Source organism: Bombus vancouverensis, chromosome 4 (genome assembly GCF_051014615.1).
Source record: "Bombus vancouverensis nearcticus chromosome 4, iyBomVanc1_principal, whole genome shotgun sequence".
NCBI classification, from domain to species: Eukaryota; Metazoa; Arthropoda; class Insecta; order Hymenoptera; family Apidae; genus Bombus; species Bombus vancouverensis.
This window is the reverse complement of record NC_134914.1, coordinates 18,643,935-18,663,467: the sequence shown is the minus strand read 5'-3', so window position 1 is coordinate 18,663,467 and position 19,533 is coordinate 18,643,935. Positions and strand designations below refer to the sequence as shown.

General features: G+C 38.1%; 1 protein-coding gene across 1 annotated transcript in view; it reads left to right on the top strand.

The window, feature by feature from the left end:
• LOC117166673 (zwei Ig domain protein zig-8) overlaps positions 1 to 10,353 on the top strand; it is a 249,691-nt gene extending 239,338 nt beyond the window's left edge. The window contains exon 7 of the mRNA XM_033350871.2: positions 5,414 to 10,353. Within this exon, the coding sequence (XP_033206762.1) occupies positions 5,414 to 5,517 (104 nt within the window). The 3' untranslated portion in view covers positions 5,518 to 10,353. The remainder of the gene's footprint in view (positions 1 to 5,413) is intronic.
• Positions 10,354 to 19,533: the final 9,180 nt, after the last annotated feature.

Genomic DNA, 19,533 nt, shown 5'->3' with positions numbered 1-19,533 from the left:
TTGTTATATAAATCGAAGATGACTCGAGCAAGGTGAAGGAGGTACCTTATCATTGAAAACAAATTTACCTTCATCTCGAACACAGAAATCCCTCTCATCAGTGATTTGCACGGACAAAGATAACGAAAACCAATAATTTTCGCTTCGTGAATCATCATGAATCTTCACTTTCGATCAACTTGTATATTAGGCTTCTTTCGCCGTGCCATTTAGGTTCTTCCATTTTAATCAGTGGATCCAGTTCCGTAAGAAAGTCTGCCACGCGAGAGGGATCGATCCCTTTATAGCAGTTAGGAAAATAGGTTCGTTTCCTTGGTCGCGAATGAACGGTTCCTTCCAAGATACGCTGTACCCTGAAAATCAGAAAGAGCCAATTAACGAAACGAAGATCCGGAGCTAATCGCGAGACTCGGCTTACTAGAGACGAACGTAAACAGGGTAGTAAATTTTTTCAACTGCGTCACCGTTTAATTGAATATCGAAAACGACTGCAGGAGTTTTCTGCTCTGAAACCAGTTTGGATATGAAGAGGCTGTCGCGCTGAATCAGCTTCTAGACGTTTGAAACTTGGGTTCTCGGTAGAAAAAATAAATATTGTTCGTGAAAATTTACGCGATTATTATCAAAAATTTAACGCGTACTTTATCGGTATGGCGAATCTTAATTTATGGTAATTTACGATGAATGGAGGAGGAAATTGTACGATGTTCGCAAATAATATCCGCTCGAATCATGAAAAATATATCGATGAAAAACTGGATACTTAAATCTTAGGAGACGAATTAAATGAATGTTGACGTGGCAGGCTGTAATCGGTAGAGTAGCGAATAAAAGCGAAAAGAAAGCGTGTGCTCGTATTTTGCTGTGCATCCAAGTATAATTTAGACTATCGAAATTAATTCTAGGCTATGATCCATTTATGCTTCATTGAGCCGATCGTTAAGCCTCCTGCAAACGTTGCAGCGGTACAATATAGGAACACTGTTCTGCTTTACGGCGATCTGATTGCAATTTCGTGGCTGTGAATTTCACTTGAAGATTGTTTCGTCGATATCCATAGAGGATAACGCTACGTTCATCGCTACGTAACATCGCGTCTAACATTAAGTAGAATTTCATGAAACTAATACACATGGAAACACGAACGAGCTAATTTTTCAATAAAAATTAAATTTTGAGAAATTCGATTACATTAATAATTTATTACTGAAAATTCTCAATGCGAGAATTGATGGTAAATTTTAATAAATAAAAAAAATATTAATAACTTGTCCCGTTGACAGAGAAAATACCACTGATACGTTTCATTTTATTTTTCTAATGTATATGGGACGGAAGTTATACTTTCTCGGACTGAATTCCGCTAATAAGAGAAATTCTTCCGTTTCCATCGTCCTCTGCAAAAATCTAGCACACGCTAATTCCAATGTCCTGATTTCCGGTAAAATCCGGCGATGACACGTTTATCGAGCGATTCCCTGCTGGCTTTTAAATGAGATTTCTCCGCGAATTTGCTCCCGATGTTCCACGTTAATTTCAATCGCGTCGCCTTACATATAATTAAACGAAGAAATCGAATTAAGAGTTCTTAAGCCGGCGGAGGGGAGATCAGAGATTAGCGAAAAATCAAGAACCGTACATTAATCCGGTCTAAGTCGAGGCCTCACGATATATTTCCATCCCTCTGTCCCTCATCGTCGTCCATCATTTCTCACCTCATATTGTTCCATCCCTTCGCGCTACATTCCCTGTCCCACTTCTCTTTCCTCATTTCCTTAATTGCTGATCCCTGCACGACTTTTTCGACCGGAATTCCGCATTCTTTTTCCCTGAACCGTGATAAACCCAGATACCGAATCCTCTTGAGACTATATAATATCGATTTCACGGCTTTCACGGAACTGAAATCATTAAAAAAGTTTGCGCCATGTATTGCAAAATAATCTCTATATGGAGATTCCAAACGTTTCGATGAAGGTGTCGATGAAAATATGAATCTGTATAAACGTTCACGGCCTAGTTATATGTTTCTCGTTTATGTTTAACGTCAATGGTATTCTTTTTCCAAAAGTTGTTCATCTGTGATACGTTTATAATTTTATCGATTATGGGAGCTCTTTGTTAATTTCAATAGATACGATTTTCGTTGAAACTTGAAACAAGATTCGCAACAATACGGTGTATTATTCACACGTGTGTTAGAAATTTGTCTCGTAAACTACGATCACAATCGGAACAAATAATTCTATTATTGAAGGTCGATGATATTTTTGCTCAATAAATCCCATGTTCTATGAAGAATAGTTCAATTTATTGAACAACGTATATCTGTTCGAAGTGTTAGTCGATATGTGATTAAATGCTAGCCTTTTTATATTTGTAACGTCGTTTATTCTGCCAGCTTTTTCAATGTCACTTCTCTATACTATCAGCAGTATGCAGTTGAATTTTAATCGATACATAGATTTATTTTCTGCGAGGATTTTTAACAATGCGATCGCAATTGATACGGCTTCGTAAAGCGAAACATTTCAGAACCTGTTCGATCTTCTATTTCAGGCACGTTACAGCAATTCAAAAGCGAAATCATAGCTGGCGAAAAGCTGTTTCAAAGAATCGTACATTTTCTAAACTTTTAAAACGGTCATTTAAATGTATATACAGGGTGGTTGGTAACTGGTGGTACAAGCGGAAAGGGGGTGATTCTACGCGAAAAAAGAAGTCGAAAATATAGAATAACAATTTTTCGTTCGAGGCTTTGTTTTCGAGAAAATCGACTTTGAATTTTCGCTCGGTACGCGTGCGGTACGTTATAATGGATCTCACTGTAGATCGTTGTCTCGATGGAAAAATTAAAAAAAAAATTAAAAAACAAGATTTTTATTCTATATTTTCGACTTCTTTTTTCGCGTAGAATCACCCCCTTTCCGCTTGTACCACCGGTTACCAACCACCCTGTATATCTACAATCATACAAGCGAAAGAGAAAGTCAGTCGAATCGCAAACTAAATATACCGTTTCAAATCTTTGCGAATTTAATTGGAATATAAAAACTTTCTTTGAGTGAAAACGTTTTCGTAAGCATCTTCGTAATGTCGAAGCCGCTGGTCTCGGACAAACTCTTTCTATGATTTGAAAACCAGTAACTGTTGAGAATTGTGGATCTTAATTGCCGAAATGAAAGTAAAGCAACACTAAGGTTACACTTAGAATTCATATTAAAATAGTTTTAGATTTATTTAATAAACGATTTGCAGGATCTCGTTTTTCGAGACGTCGCGCACACACATACTTCCACACACTCGCATTCACATACGTGTGTCACTACTACGCGGCCAATCTAGTCTAGCACACAAGTCTCTACCAGTTTCTATCCTTGGACCAGTCGCGTACTGAACGTATCAGTGTAACATTTCTTTTTTTTTGTACGCGGAGAAATCCTCATGGGCACTCCGCTATTGCTAATAATCGAGTAACAGCGGAGTAGTGTCGGACTCCTAGCGACTAAAACTTCACGATGACCATCCTGCGCGTATGACAGGAGTGCTCCAGGAGCCTTTTATGAATTATCTTCCGTTGCACCCCCTTCCCGCGTCCTCTTGTTCGAGCCAGTCCTAAAATTCTCCGTCTGTTTAGTTTAGGGGATGCCCCTAGCGCTATCGCCCCTTCTAGTCGTGGTCCGTTGGGACGGCGATGAAGCGGCTCTGAGCCGCCTGACTGCCATCCTCCTCCATCGTCTTATCCTTCAAGGGTGAGAGTTTTTCTTTCTCTCCCTTTCTGCTCGCTCCTTCGCGAGCATAACTCGCTCGCAGAAGAGGCGGACGGCCTCGTATTCCCGTGGCCCTCTCAACGTCGCTTCTAAAATCGCCGAGGGGGTCAATCTTTCGCCTATGAAACGTATCAGTGTAACTAGGTTTCATATAAAGTTGTTGGAGTGAATTGTGATTTATGTGTGTTCGTTCAGCGTGTATTCCATTGCGATTGCTGAATTCATAATAAAGTTTAATAAAAGCAAAATTGATAGTTGCGTTACGACTCGGCTATTTTATTTTGTCATCCAACCCTCAAGTTTACGTGACAGTCGCGTAGGCCTTTCTTCCGCGTAACTATTTGGCTGAAGAATCGACGACGCATTGACGGGCCGCTCGGTCCATTGAAGTTCCCATATCCTTTTGGTCTGTCGGCAATTTTCTCGCAACACTGTTTATGGTTCACCCGATATTTCTTAGTCAATCTGTCCACGATACTACATTGATAATAAATAAACTAATTATTAAAATTCTCTGACACACCAAAATTGTATTATATTTGATTGAATACGAGGGAAAAGAGATCAACTGCTCCCAACTATAAATCAAATATCGCGTGTTTTAAAAATTCTTAAGGCGTATCTGTTGAACATCGTTGCTCCACTGCGATATAATATATGTTTCCTGATTCACAAACTCACAACCATATACTTGGAGATTTCTAAATCGTGATACGTTGCAACTCCATGATCCTGATCCTTCCATGATCCTGAGAGCCATTGATGTTGCGATACACCGTTTAAATTGATCCAAATCGGTGATCGAGATTGAGATCGTTGAACTCCAAATTCAGTTCGGATTCGTGTATTCCGGGAATATGTCAGATGGATTCCGTGAATATACTGGGTAGATTCCGAGAATATACCAGTTGGATTCTCTTCACCCCAGGCTAGCGGCTACCTTCGATACCCTGTTTGTCCAAATCGTACGATCTATCTATATAACGCGAGACTCGTGTTTTATACAGCGTATATTATTGTTATCGAATTTAATATTTAACATTTACCGATCTAGAGGTAACATGTGTCTGATGTATTCTTATTCTTATGATATTTGTACGACTTTGGTATCTCTCTTTTTCTTCCATTTGTCTATCTGTGTCACGTTGCTTTCTGATATTGCCGTTGTACGATCTGCTCTGCTTTTCCGCTGCTTCGTGAGTGTCGTATTCTTGTTTCACAGAGATTAAATCGATTTCCGGTGATCCTGCGTGTTGCCGGTGCCTTTCGTGCTTGGCAAATGTTGTGTTCTCGGTGCTTCGTACCACGAGGGAGTCGCTTCTTTATCCCTCAGCTTATACCGTATTCCACACTCTGTTCGTTCCTTTTGCATTTCACGACGTAGCGGCGTTTTTATCTATTTGCAGCTTTCTACGTCTACCTACATTGTCGAGTAACGTATATAACGCAACGGTTAGCGCACGTATAACATGTTTCACGTATTTTTTTAGTGGATAATTAAATCGATAGTTTGATGATCGAAGTCGTGTCAAATTTTTCGACAGAAAATTCCTAGAATTAATTTAATTCGTTTTATTTGACACCTACTATACACAGATGATTCTACGACGATCGAAGTAATCGAAATATCGCATATGTTTCAGGCGAGAATCCAGCAGCCATGCAGCACGGTGGTTGCGCGAATCTTCAGGCGACGTCGTTCGTTCTCATCGTCATCACGATGCTATTCCCGTCGCTTTTCAGGTGACCGTGATGTCCTAATCACTCTCTGGGCCTGCAGTTCGAATGGTGCTAACTCCCTTCATTCTCGCGGCAAATGGAACGCGAGAAAATTCCGAAGAATCCGAAGTAATTGTCTTTCCCGGCCCATATGTCGAGCTTCGCAAGGAACGGACGCACTTTCGCATTCGAAATCGATTTTTACACCGAAAGCCGATAAGCAGCAACCAGCCGAATCAATTCCGACTCGTGATACGAAGAAAGAAGACAGTAAGAAATCAGCAAAAACTTTCTCCATGGTATACGCAGATTATTATAAGACAGAGAGGGAAAGAGAGAGAGAGGGAGAAACGTTTGTGCTGAAACCACTGTTTTACACGAGATGTCGTCAAAGGATCCGATTGTTCGACAAAGGACTTTCCTCCCCCTTTCGTTTCGTTTCTTTTTCAATACATCGAACTGCATAAATGGAAACGCGAAATTTCCCCGTGACAGACAACGAAGTTTTCCCCTTTATCGTGAACATTCGTCGATCCTGTTTACCGAGCTCAAGGTTCGCCCATCTCGTCTACCATATCGTACGTGAATTTCCACGAATATTTTTGCGTATGGCGGTTCCAGCGGTTCGCTTTGAACGCTGCACGATACCAAGAGAGGATTCTCCATTGCCTTTTACTCGGTCGATCTCTTGGTTCGCATGTAAAGATTGGAAACGTATCCTTGTGGGTTCATACTGCGCACGAACATTATCAAAACGAAATAAAGATAAATCGAACGTGAATTATCGTGATTTGAAATTCGTTCAAGCAGATTAACATATCAATCTTTTTCTCAGAACGAAAATCGCGGCTCTTCCCGTTCCTTCCGACGAATAATTCTATTAAAGAAAAGAAAAAAAGAGAAAAGAAAGTGATTTGACTTGTCGCAGTTGAAACGCCGGGAATCGAACAGAGTTTATTTCTTTGAAACTGAAAAAGTTTTGGGAATAAATAGCGACCTAGAATTGTTTATTCGAATGGAGCACGCGTGGTACACGAACCGTGCCAAAAACAGGCGAGTACGCGTAATACTTTTTATCGTTGTCATTCTAGTTTCATCGAATGTAATTGCATGTTCCGGTCTTTTTAATCCTCAACACGGCATCGTTGCATTAGCATATTTACTTTTCAAGTGTTTTGTTTTGTTTGGTGTTTTTTCTTCGACACGGTGATAGCTTTTATCGCGTGAAATATACAATGTCAAATGAAAATAAAATATATTCTAACGTAAGTTATCGCGATCGCTTACGATCCGCTGATAACGATTAAGGGGTTACAGGAATCGAAGTGTTTTACAAAGAATTTTATATTTAAATACGCTTCGATTTTATCCAGAAGCTGATGAATTTTTTTACTTTACCAACGATCAATTTAACTATTGTAATATTAAACTATTAAAGTTTGATTAAGTTCGACAAGTGAACCCATGTTCGAAGCCTTTGTGGTTCACGCGTTGAAGAGAATATTTTCTTCGATTGCATTTTTTCCAGCTTGATCAGGTTCCAACGTATATCCAGGGAAATCGTAAAGCAGAGAAGTTAAATGAAGCAACGCTGGCCGAATAACTTGGAGACTAAATTAGAAACGCATCTTGCCAAGATATTCACCGAGTTGCGAGAAACATCGTTTCTCGATTATTTGCAAAAATCTCCAGTCGATAATTCTGAATCTCATCCGAACATTTCATAGGGATTTCATCCATTGAAACAGTAAAAATCAAACGTGATGCTTCTGAGATGATTTTCGCATCTAAAGCACATCGATATTCCTCGTACGCGTTCTACGTTCATGCGTGAAAATAAAGGGAATAGAGTCTCGGTCGATTGAACAATTTACGCAGCTCGCCTGTTCCATTTTGCGGGGGTTTCGCGCGAGTGAAATGCACAACGGCGGATTTGGCAAAAAGAAACGCGAACGACAGACGCAAACATTACGGCGATGTGTCGCGCAAGTTGAAGCGTGAAATAATGGTTGGGCCGTGGGCTCTTGAAATTATTACACGATATAAAATACTCGTTTCTACGCGGCGCCAGAAGCGTTGTTCAACCGGCCAGACAATGACCGTTCATAAAATTTCGAATCACTCGCTTAGCCTCCTCTGTGTTTATTGCGCGCGACTATGCAAATTTGCTTTCACTTCGCTCCGCCGCTACAAATTTAACACTTTGATTACCAGACCGTTGCCAGGACAATCATTTTTGCATCGGTCACTGGGCCCCACCACCGACTGGTTAAATGCGCTTGTATAAACGCCGGATATACGCGATCGATCTGTCCAATTCACGTCCGCCCACTCTATGACGTACAACCGCGCGTATTAATCGCTTTTCTCGCACATCGCCGATACCTTTTATTTTTTTATCGTTTTCTTTCCTACTCTTTTAGTTTCATGTACGCTTCTTCGATGCATCTGGCGGGGAAATGGTTGACGCGAGTCGTCGACCCGTCGACGATTACGAAAGCCGATCGTGGGACTTTTACATCGATTAGTGGGGAATAGCGAAGAACGATCGATTCCCATTACTTTCGATTTGTTTCCGACGCGACAAGTTCGATCTTATCGTGTCTTTTATTCTTTCTAACACGGTCTTTTGTTTTTTAAAATTATTTTTCCACAAATTGCGCAGCTCGCACGAAACTGTACATCGAATCGGAGGGTGTTTTTTACCATCTTTTTTGTCTTTTTTTTTTTTTTTGAGCAATACAACACGCTTCACGCTGGCTCAAATATTTTTCCACGCAAAGCTAAATCGATATACCCATACAAAAGCAAAAAGGAAGTTTTAATTCTGCGCTGTGTTCTACACATCGACTGTCCCTCTTTCGGAAACGATCCAATCGAGAACGATAAAGTTGGAATAACAATGAGCCTCCTCTGTTGAAAAATTACGATTCCTTCAATTACATACAGCATCCCTTTGTGCGCAGAACCAGTGTGCGGGCTTTCAATCAACTAAACAAAACGCCGACACCGCTGAAAAGCAAATAAAGAGCGCGTCACGTCGTATTAAAAAATAGTAATATCGGCTTTTTGGTTTTCGATTCGTATCCTTTGTTTCTATGTACTCTACCCTTCGCTATCTAACAGCTCGAACATTTCGGTCAATTTATATTAAACGATATGTTATTAGCAGATTGTACATCAAAATTATTTATTTTCAAATTTATTGTATACTAGTATTTTTTCGTTCATCGGACGATTGTAGTAATCACGAAGAATACAATTATTAGAATTTTCTATTTATAATTTCATATATCAAAAACGAACATACTTACGAATGCTACAACATGTGTACAAGAACGCTATGTTTCTTCCGCAAAATGGTGCTATTATATTTTAGAAATAAAAATGAGAAACATACGTAGGTTGAAATCAAACGAAACTCCGATACGTTCTTATTTTTACCTATGTCTATCGTAATTTTCTAATAAAACATTGACGCGCCATCTTTTTCTTATTTTTACCATTTCGCGTGCAGAGTCTTCCGTGATTTTTCTACCGCGTTTTGCCTTCTTCCTCGAACGATGAAAACCTCACATGCTATAAGTAGCTAATTAAACGAAAATCCAGTACGTTGTTACATCGACCGAAACTTTCTAACCAAAGGCACATTTGCGCACCATCTTTTTCTTATTTTTATCATTTTGTACGTAAAGGACACGAAACACCGTGTACAATACGCAATACCGTGTTCCTTTTGGAAAACAATTTCGAACGCACGGAAATCCTGTCTACATTTCCGCGCGTCTCTGTTGCCTCTGTTCGTCGAATTCCTGTAAGCGAAAGTTGACCGCGTAATTTCATTTTGCGCCATTGAGGTTCGATCCCCGCTTGAATCCGCGCGATTTGAGACGCATAACCAACGGGATCGATGTTAACGTGACCAGAGGTCGATCGCGAAATCGAAATCACCGAGAGATTCGACCCGAAGCGGTTAAACGGATCGTGACAATGACGTCGGGTCACTTCCGTGTAAATCAGCGCTTGCTGCTGCCGAATATTGCAACCTTCTGCCTGAATAATACAATAATTTATCGAGAGCATTGTTACACGGCCAGGTGAAAAGTACGTGGTAGTCCGCACAAAAGTCACATTCGTGTAACCGATATCTGCGATAAATTGAATTATCATCTGGACCGTGTGCCGCCTCTTTTCTACCTTCCACTTCTTCTTCTTTGCTCTTAAAATCGTTTTACACTCGATCTTGTCTTTTTGTATCGTTAAGAAATTTTTAAGCAATCCTTGCCAATGTATGTCATTTTTTAAGTACAACGGGATTCGTTGCGAATTGTCGACTAAAGAGCAACCGGTCAGGTCGAACCGATCGGTCGATATCGCGTTCCTCGAACGAATCAACGCTCAAGGTGGAGAAGGTTTAACAGATCGAGTGTTAGAGTAATCTAGCACTGTATTTCCACTCGTTGTATAAAAGTAACGTTTGATGTTATGAACACGGCGGTGGATCTTGTTGGGAGTGAAGTATTTCAGCCACACGATACGACGTCTGATGATCAACTGTCCTTCTACGTTGCTGATTCTCCCTCGGGGAGGACATGTAATTGGGGATTTCCTCAAGAAGGGAATGGGCCCGTCCGTGGCATAAACGGCCGGTCACTCAAAATTGCGAGCAGGATTAAACGTACGAACGTTATTTGAGGTACCAAGTTGTGTTCATAATTTTCGTACAATTTGTTGAATTTGTAATTGAACAACGGAATACCTAACATCGTCATATGTTGCACATTACACTCTACAAGTCAATTCTGTCGTTAATGTCATGTATCATTTTTATCATTAATTAAATCAAAATATTTATTGCTAGCTCAAAAGAAATTGGTGAAAAAATCCAATACTACTCTACCAATCACTGGACGAGCTTCGAAAGAAAAATCATATTGCGATGTAAAAGGTCGAAGACGAGATTCTCGAAAAACAAATTACCGTTTTATCGATAAAATGTCTTATTCGCATGCACAAATATTCTTTTACGCGCTTACGAAGCAGCGATTCCAATTCCTTATAAAGGGAAAATAATGGTAATCCGTTTGTCTGCTTGAACTTTTTCGCTCCCTGGTTCTTCCACTGCTCTGCCGTCGTGCTCCCCCTCATTTATCGTTTCGTATCCATATGATATCTTGTTTACCTCTCCACTATCCTGCAGGCTTTTTCTCGGCGATGGCCCGGTCTCCCACCGGAATCGTCATCCATTTCTATTTCTTGAAGAGCGTACCTCTGTCGCCCGTTGGAATTCGTAAAAAGAAGCATTTGCGAATTAATGGTAAACACTCGGTGGTTCGGTTTCCATCGTGAGAAAACGTTTTCCCGGCAAACTCGATTAGGGAAACAGCTTCGAAAGGCGATCGTCCGCAGCCTTTTCTCTCGATTTCTCCACCTTAGATCAATTAGAGCGTCGAATTTTCCAGCTACTCGCAGTTAACTGAGATGATTTGGAGAGCTACTATAATAAACAATACGTTCGTTTTAATGCAATTATTTTGATCGTTCGTTCAATGTCGTAGATTTTTAGTATTTCGAAAAAAGAAGAATTCCGAAGAACTGGATTCTTCCTCTTGTCGAATCCTATTTACTTATTCTTTATTCTTTCCTTGTTCTCGTCATTTGTATATTCATATTGCTAGCGTTGTCATGTTTTGTACGTTTCATGTATTTAAAAGAATTTCATTCACTTATGGAATTTTTAGGAGATGGAATTGATTGTTGAAAAATGTAGAGCTTGTAAGACGTTGTTTTGAACTTCTGCGAAGTATCTGTATCTCATTTATAATGTAAAATGTTTTACATTTTCGAGCAGAGTTTTATTCATTGGAATCTTCATAAGATGGAGTTCAAAATTTAAAACGTGTAAGACGTTCCTTTTAGATTTTTCTGAAATTCTATCTCACTGTTACGATAAAATGTAATAGTTTGTTAGGTATTGTAAAATTTCAAATATATTTCGAAATAATCGAGCCTTTCTATTTAATGGTAAAACGTCGAGAAAAGGAAAATGTGAAATTATTTAGTGGCTTTTATATTGGAAGACTAAACACATACGATTCTTCGCAATTTTTTAAATATAATGCCACTATAATTGGGTCTAAATTGGAACTGAAAGCGTTCCACGGAAACCGAGACTTGCTTTAAAGGGGCATAAAGCTTTCATTGTGCGCACTGTCGTTTCTACGGTCTCTACAATTCATCAAAGTCGAACGGATCTATTTTAAATTGAAAATGAGAAGCATATCGGGAATTACGTTTTCATTTAACCGCGTATATTTTCTCATTATTGTTTCAGTAAATGATTTAACTTCTTATTATTCTGAATTAAACTTCCTCTCACCGTATAATCTGTTACGCGTTACTTTTTATGCCATTTTTACACCGATCAATTTTTAAAACATGTCGTACAAGTTTAACAACTATATTACTTTTTCAGTTCTATTAGAAACTGTCGAGCGCTAAATATATCGCTGTTACTATTTCATGTTTGTTGGAACATTTAGTACAATATTTGTTGGGTATAATATTCGTTGATCGTTGGAACGATGGGTAGAAATTTTTCGCATCGTTTCACTCGACAACTGCTAAACTCTATAACGAAACTACGTATAGAAGGAATTTCAGTAATCGAAATGAACGCCAGTCATGAATGTAATAGAATTTGTTTGATGGAATTTTCATTGGTTTGGACACAATTTCCTGTCTTCTTATTGAACATGGCAAACACATAGAATCGAAGAAATATTTCTGCAAAAGTTACGATTGACATTATAACCGAGCAGAAATCTTTAAAAACGAACAATATAGGCGTTGTTAAATAATAATATCGAATGAAAATATAATGCAGATGAATACCGCTCGTCTTTTTTTTTTTTAAAGATGATTCGCGATTAATTAAAAAGATGATTTTCGTTTTAATTAAAAATTTGTTAAAATTCGCATTTCATATGTTTATGCGTGAAATTCGGCTCTCTCGGAGCTTTAAATATTAATTACGTAAAATTTCAACAGCGAAACCTACTTAATCGAATTTTGATTTTAACTGGAATTTTGTTCATTTATTATCTTCCACAGCGTAAGCTGTATTTTCTCTTATACGTCTATTCGGTAGATCGGTGAAAAACGGGGATTGTTTAACGCATTGAACGCGGAAGACGATTTCCTATTTCCTTGTGGATGATCCCTGGATAAATAGACACGCGTTATGGAAAAATAGATTTCCGACAGCAGGGACCTCCTTCGATTTTGTGTACCGCATTGAATATGCGAAAAACATTAATTAAACGATCGATGGATCGTCGAAGGTGTATACATTTAAAACTAAATATTTCTGTTCCACCAAACAATTCAGCACCGTTGAAAATTCAATGTCGAAAAATTGCGAGTTGTCTGAATTATTACTTCGATATGAAACAAAGTGAGATTTGTTAATAAGTGAATCGCGATTTTCTTTTACGCGAAACAAGCATTTTTTAAATCTTGTGATATTGAAAATTAGTTTTTTTTTTTGTTAGAGACAGATTAAATCTGCACCGATTTTCATAGAAATTTCACGAACTTGACAAACACGTTCGTACGACCAGGAGTTTCGTAGCGATCGAAATATCGCAAGATACGAACGAACAATCGATCGAGCATTAAATTGATTCCACTCGACGACGTACAATGTAACACGATCATCGCGTAACGTACGATAAATACAATCGATTTTTCAAGTACATTATCGATGGAAGAATCGAATGTTTCACCGGCTCTCAAGCAAACTCACAGAGTTGCAATTAAAAATAAAACACTTGAAAATCACAAGAAATAACAGAATGGAATCTTTCGATGATAATGTCGTTAATTAGGAAATTAGTAAAATTTTCAATTACGTTGATTCTTCCCTTCAATAGAAAACGTTACGTTATTAATTGTTAAAATTTGTTCTCCGCAATATTCGGTTTGCCATTGTTGATACGTCAAAATATCGTTTGAGACTGGATGAAAAATTCAATTCTTGCATCGAATCGTACGTTACAAATTTGTACGAAGGGAGGATGAATAAATCCTGCTTTCAAAATCATGGAAACATTCCTAATGGATCTTTAATCTTCGTTCGATCGAATGAGTATTAACGATGAAATTTTCACGGCCGCGTGCTGCGCGATATGCAAATAACGGCAACGCCATTCGCGAGTGAGTAAGAACATTTTCGTGTGCATGCGTATGTACGGTCTTTGTATGTGTGCGTCCCCGCGTATGTATCTTCGAGTACGAGTACACGAGCTATTCGGAACGCATTTGATAAGAAACGAAAAAGGAGAAAAAAAAACAGATCGTAAGTAAGATAAAGTAACGTAAGAGAAAAAAACAAAGTATTACGAAGTTAGAGAAAGTAAGTCACACGGGACTTATCCCGATCGGAGATTGAAAAATCATGCGCAGAAGGGGAAAAGTCGCCGTTATACCATTAGATACGCTTGACATTTGATAAGTTGATAGATGCTTGTGAATTTTTATAATTTAGAATTTTTAACGAATATTAGTTCTATGTACTTTAGTTACTAGCGAGTACTTGTAAATTGAACTTAAATCTGCGAAGAGATCGATGCGACCCAATAAGACGATATTTAATCGACGCAGAGCTCTTAGTGCCATCGATTATATGTAATTATAATCGATTGTAAAAGATTCATCTGCTTGCATTTGTATCGTACAAATTTTTATTTTCGTCCCATTCGAAGCTGTTTGTTAACTATCAAAGCTTCGAGCCATTTATTGCATTAATAATTTTAATAATTGCATCGGAGATAAATAAGGTATAAAGGAAACCAGCGATACTCGATCGATGCAATTTTTGTACGTGCGTTTCAGACGTACGCGGTATAAAGAATAAAGCAAAAGCTACAGAATCTATTCTTTTTGTGTGTAAAATAAAACGACGATTTCTCCCGATATAATTACACAAAGTGTCTATTTCGATCTTCGATCCGGATTCCATTTGTCAGAGTGCATGTGTGTAAAAATCGAAGAAGATTCGTGTAAAGTCTTCGGCTCGATATACTTGCTCATCGCTAATCACGTCTCATCATTCATAGTAATATATCCACGATACGGTAACGATAAAGTAAATAAGAAGACATGTCTATAAGCATCTGTAAGCTATTGGTACTATTAATGGTCGTTAACGCGGTTAGGGTGGCGCAGACACGTTGTAGGGAAATTCCATTTTCGTGGGACGGGAGAAAGGACGAAAGCGGAAAAGGAAACGATAGAAAATTAATTTAACGTCGATATTCGCTGTTCACTATTTGTAAGATTCGACAAGGTAAATACAATAAAATTCATAGTACCTAATCGATCCTGTACTTTATTTGAATTCACCCTAATCTGTCACATCGATCCGTAAGTAACGCGAAACTTGGATTTAATAATTATTTAATAATTGATAATTAATAATAATTTGTCATGATAGAGACACGATAAATGGGACACAGGAAATGTAGCAGGGAGATGGGAAACGATTATAGAAGATGAGAGAAAATACGTTGTTAATTAATCGCTGATAAATAGATTTTTATCTTCGGTTGACATACATATTGAAAACATTCACATTGCTTATGAGATTGGCCGATAAAAACCTATTTGAACTGTTGAATAATTACGCAACGATATAATCTACAAGTGAAGCGATATTTATCAAGAGCTCTGTCAAACTTTTCGCATAAAGAATTACTTTGGAAAATTATTTAAAAAACAGTCGCGTTATTTATGGCATCGTCCAATAAAAACCTCTTCTGACTGCTGTAAAATTTAAACGGACCAGATAATCTTCAAAAGGAACGATGTATATTAAGAGTTCGTTTCCAAATTCCTTATACAGAGAATTATTCTGGCAAATTACCTACAAACTTTTGACAATTAAAGTACCCGTTTCCAAATATCACACGCAATAAAGGTTTCGCGCGATATTTATATTTCGTGTTCGAAAGTGCAATTATCAAACATAGGAAATTTTATTCATTCCGAAGAGGTTCGTTCTCTAAATAATTATGATCGAACGTGCTCATCACGGTGTGCCATTGAAGCAATCGCGAGATATTAATTTAACGCGTGACCCGATGCTTCATTCCTAATATTTCTATCACCTCACGTACGCTTTAAACCCATTTTCTTTCTCCGCCATCGTGCCGGCGTAATTTGTTCGATCGAAGAGCCGGAAAACTCGATAGGCTCGCACGTTCGCGAGATCCTCTTCCCCGTAAGCCTATGTCCTGGTCCACTTGACACGAAATTTTACGATACTACACGCTTAACGGTGAATTTATTCTGAAGCAGGTCTTCGTCACAGCAGCATCCACGGTCTCAAGAAGAAGAAGAAAGGAATCAGGTCAGCACTGCAATAAATCGGCATACGCACGCGCGGTCGTCAGAGTTTTCTCATTTCCATAACTTAGCATGCGGCGCGGTTATGTAGCCGAGACCTCAAGGACGCCTTTCAGGCCTCGCCGCTGTCGCATTCATATTCGACCGGTGGAAACGCAGTTAATTTTTCAGAGTCATCGTCCCGGCTAAGGAAATTACACGATCAAAAAGCACGGAATGCGTCTTAATTAAACTCGCTGTCCCGAAAATGGCATCTCTGGCCATCCACCGAGACAACGCACGATGCAGAAATAAAAGCGTAACAAGTGAACGTACATTCGGATGGAACAAAATATAGGGGCAGAAGTTTCCGCTGTTCGTCACTTCCAATACGTGAACGAAAATTGTTTTCTATAATGTTATTTAATACTTTGACTGCCACATTCGAGCGCATGAACTTCTTACAATTGTAAAAATTGTATGAAAATTGACAGTTAGGGTAGTTTGAATATAACCGATAAATAGAAGATACTATGAAATAAAAAGCGTCCCTTTGAACGATTAAACATTTTTATTAGAACATCAATAAAAAAAAAAAAAGTGAGAACAAATCTTGCATCTAACGGTGCACTGTATTAAAACACTTTAAACGTAAATGTGGCTCGTCGATACAACCTGGACGATAGGTGGTCACCTTTTTGGTCCGATTCTTAGCAATTTTTCATCCTAACTGTTTAACATTTTTTTTATACCACTCTTTGCAAAATTTTCCTGCCAGATACGCTTGCCCTTCTTTCTTCCGCGTTTCGCGTCGCGATCTTTGTCGAATAAGTATATTTCACGACTCTGGTGAATGACACTGTGTAAGGTGCATTGCGATTACCATTCTAAAATCCGATACCTTGATTTTTGTTTTTGTTGCTTGTTTATGGAGTATCGTCGCGTTTGGAATTGATGTATTTAACGATAACTCTAAAGCTATTTTTATGTACCACTCGAGGGTTCTTCTATGTGGTGTAGAATACGCTATCGTTCGATCTGATAAATCTACAACACGTGTTCCTCTGTTGTGATCTACCACTACCTTTGGTTTATCGTAAACATAATTTTTTTTACCCCTACCATTTCAGTCGAATGTTTCGTCGAAATCATAAAAATAATCCTAATACTGTTTACTAATATCTTCTACGCGTTTCAACGATATATTCTGCACGATTTGCTTACGACGAAATAACGAATGCGAATGGTTTGTCGAAATAAACGAAGCCTCGTTATAATATGTCGCTATCATCTGTTACCAAGGCGCCACGGTGGTCACCCGTGACCACCAGTAAAGTAAACGGTCCTTTGGGGAAGAACGTTGTCTTACATCGTCGATTTATTATTATTTTGCCATTATATGCTTCGAATAATAAAAATACTCCCGTAGCGTGCTGAGCGAAACGTGTGATTTCGGCGTGGCAGTCAAAGCGTTAAGCTGTTAAAATTTGAATTCGATCAATAAATTCTTGAAACGCTTTGGTATCGTTTAAGACGTTCTATTTGAAAAACGTGAGTGTGTTTAATACGTTTCTGCTTAAGGCTGAAACACAAATGATTGATAAATAATACGATATAGGATTTTTTAATTTTAGTGTATTAATATTAGTGTATAATGTATAGTCATATTTAATATAATTAGCATTAATTAAGCAATTGAGTTTACAGTTTGTGCAAATATAATTAAACGTATGCTAACAAAGTGGAAATTATCTTTCATGAATATTGCATAAATTGCATTCGATATTGACGAACAAACACGTCTCTATGTTGCCTAATTAACCGCTATGAATGCGTAGCTCTTTGTGTATCGGTAACATCACGACATCGCAATCTTTCATAATAATTCAATAATTCCACTCAATCAATAATTCATACTTGCATAATTCAACTTCTTCGAATTAATTCCACTTACTTTACATTCAACTCAAACAACGATAAAGTGATATTATATTACATATACGATAATCTTGCAAAATATATACTGTTTCAATAAACAGTTTCTCTAAATATTCAATTACGATTTTAACTATCACAGATGCGATAAATGGAAAATCTGCATTTGTACAATTTCTAGCCGTATAATTTTTATTTCAGTCAGATTCGTGCCATTTCTCTGCTCTTTGCGGTGGAACAGAAGCAAAAAGGGAATAGCCTTCCGTCATAATTTCGCATCATGATGGCACGATGCTACTATGTCGTGGCTGGAATCTCTGGACGCATGCCGGTGGTCGGCCATGTATCATCGTGACACAACTTCGCTGCCTGAATTTACAAAAAAAAGGGAAAAAAGACAGGGGTTGGATGACTAGGGTGCGTTCCCACAGACATCTAATTCTTCAGCCGCCCTATTTCCTTAAAAAATGTAACGACTTGTCCACGTTCTATTGAAATTACGATTTTACCCATAACAATAAAATTCATTATAAAAATACGAAAATACCATCTCTACAAATGCATTATTCGAATAAATTCTTCCAAACACGGACAAAAATCTCCTCCATAGGAATTAAATTTCACCCTTTCCCTTTTAATTGACAATAAAATTACACTGGATTGCGTTCCAACGTTTCGCCTTTTCTAAGATTAATTTTCCCGTATTCCGATGCTAATTCACGTTGGTTAGTTTATATTCATACGCGTGCGAGGCGCAGATATTTTTGCATATTAAACGAATCACTTCATATTTCTGCTCCCCGTAAAGCACGTACATAAAAATCCAAATTGGTAAATCTGTTATTCCTATTAGGATAAATTTCAGAGTCATTTATTACGAGGGAACGTTTAACGCGGAACAGATTCGGCTAGTTTTTCACTAAATTAGAAAATTACATCTCACGAAGATTTAATTAAATTCAGCGAATCCGTGGCACTGACCGTAGGACGACGAGAAGTTATTGCGCGAGAGCGTAATCGCAGAAACTAGCCGACCAGACGAAAATAAATGCGTTTTGGCCAGACTGCCGCGTGATTACGCGACCATAGTATTCGCTACAATGAAGAGTGACTTCTGTTTGATCATCCGCGTATTTACGTCCAAGGAAAATTACTATGTTCCAAGACGAAGATTTCTATACTTTTCAGGTTCGTGATTGAAAAGCGAAACACCCAGTATTTTCGGTATTTTCATATTTTTCGTGTCTTCTTATTTATGATGATATTCAAGATGTGTTAATTTATTTGCAAAATGAGAGTATTTACTGTTGGTTAGGGGACTGAAATTTAGTTGCAGCTTCGCGAATTATTTTAAAATGAAATTTTCTCTTTTATAATCCAACTTGTCAGTATCCTGAGTACGAGTAAAATAAACAAGCGAAGAATAAATTAATTATAATTTAAGTTCATTTTTCTACAAATTATGTTCGACGAAGCTAAAATTGTCTCCGATTTTAGAAAAATATCGATGGTGAAATTTCAAATGAAGTTTTCTCGATGTAACGTTAAATTTCACAGTTGTAAGTAGTATAGGTCGACCATTTATTCTCTCGGTGTAGTTTCTCTCCTCTGTGTCGTTAATGGTTGCGAACCATAAAGGTTGTGAACTAAATAGCGAGTACCTTTTTTCATTTTCTCAGTAATAATAGCGTAACAGGAGGAACTTTTCGAACTTTACCAGACG